At 66.2% G+C, this 1297-nt stretch overlaps 1 protein-coding gene across 1 annotated transcript in view; it reads right to left on the bottom strand.

The window, feature by feature from the left end:
* The window catches only part of LOC103921332 (zinc finger protein 271-like), a gene marked incomplete at its 3' end in the record, with an annotated part of 9377 nt that overhangs the window by 4655 nt on the left and 3425 nt on the right, over positions 1-1297 (bottom strand). Inside the window, 1 exon segment of the mRNA XM_009329276.1 lies at positions 191-1291. Within this exon segment, the coding sequence (XP_009327551.1) occupies positions 191-1291 (1101 nt within the window).

Below are 1297 nucleotides of genomic sequence, written 5' to 3'. Positions count from 1 at the left end.
CTGGTGCCGGTGCCGCGGCCCCGTTCCACACAGGAGAAGTGAAACATCCCCTCCAGTCCATCCCCACCGCGGCTCCTCTCCCACCGGTGCCCGCCCAGGCTCAGGAGGGGTCTCGGCTGCCAGCGTGGCTCGGCAAGGCTCCTGCTCCCTCCGGTCCCCCCGAGCCACTTTCAGCTCCGTCCGGCTCAGCCCCCCGAAAGCAGCGGGGCTGGATGCCCAGAGCAGGAGCAGCAGCAGGCGCCTATCCCAGGTGGATCCGCTGGTGCCTGATGAGGGCTGAGCTCTCACAGAAGCTCTTGCCACAGTCGCTGCACTTGTAGGGCTTCTCCCCAGTGTGGGTGCGCAGGTGGGTGATGAGGGACGAGCTCTGCTTGAAGCTCTTCACGCAGTGGGGACACTGCTAGGGGGTCTCCCCGGTGTGGGTGCGCAGGTGGGCGATGAGGGCCGACCTCTCGCAGAAGCTCTTCCCACAATGGGGGCGCTGGTGGGGCTTCTCCCCGGTGTGGATGCGCTGGTGGCGGATCAGGGCCGAGCCGTTGAAGAAGCTCTTCCCGCAGTTGCCGCACTGGAAAGGCTTCTCTCCGCTGTGGGTCCGCTGGTGCGTATTGAGGTTGGAGCTGCACTTGAAGCTCTTCCCGCACTGGGGGCACTGGTAGGGGGTCTCCCCGGTGTGGGTTCGCAGGTGGATGGTGAGGGACGAGGTCTGCTTGAAGCTTTTCCCGCAGTGGGAGCACTGGTAGGGGGTCTCCCCGGTGTGGGTTCGCAGGTGGATGGTGAGGGACGAGGTCTGCTTGAAGCTTTTCCCGCAGTGGGAGCACTGGTAGGGGGTCTCCCCGGTGTGGATGCGCTGGTGGCGGATCAAGGCCGAGCTCTCGCAGAAGCTCTTGCCGCAACCGGCGCACTGGTAGGGCTTGTTTCCGGTGTGGGTCCACTGGTGCTTGAGGAAGGACGAGCTGTAGCTGAAGCTCTTGCCGCAGTCGGCGCACTTGTAGGGCCGCTCGCCCAGGTGGGTCCGCTGGTGCGTGTTGAGGTTTGAACTGCTCTTGAAGCTCTTCCCGCACTGGGGGCACTTGTAGGGCCGCTCGCCCAGGTGGGTCCGCCGGTGCGTGTTGAGGTTGGAGTTGCTCTTGAAGCTCTTCCCGCACTGGGGGCACTTGTAGGGCCGCTCGCCGGTGTGGATGCGCTGGTGGAGGACGAGGTCCGAGCTGCGGCTGAAGCTCTTCCCGCACTTGGTGCAGGCGTAGGGTCGCTCGCCGGCGTGCAGCCGCTGGGGCTTCGCCCGGGCCGAGCGCTCGCC

This window comes from Pygoscelis adeliae, unplaced genomic scaffold, assembly GCF_000699105.1.
Source record: "Pygoscelis adeliae isolate BGI_AS28 unplaced genomic scaffold, ASM69910v1 Scaffold647, whole genome shotgun sequence".
Lineage (NCBI taxonomy): Eukaryota > Metazoa > Chordata > Aves > Sphenisciformes > Spheniscidae > Pygoscelis > Pygoscelis adeliae.
This window is presented reverse-complemented; position numbering and strand designations above follow the sequence as displayed.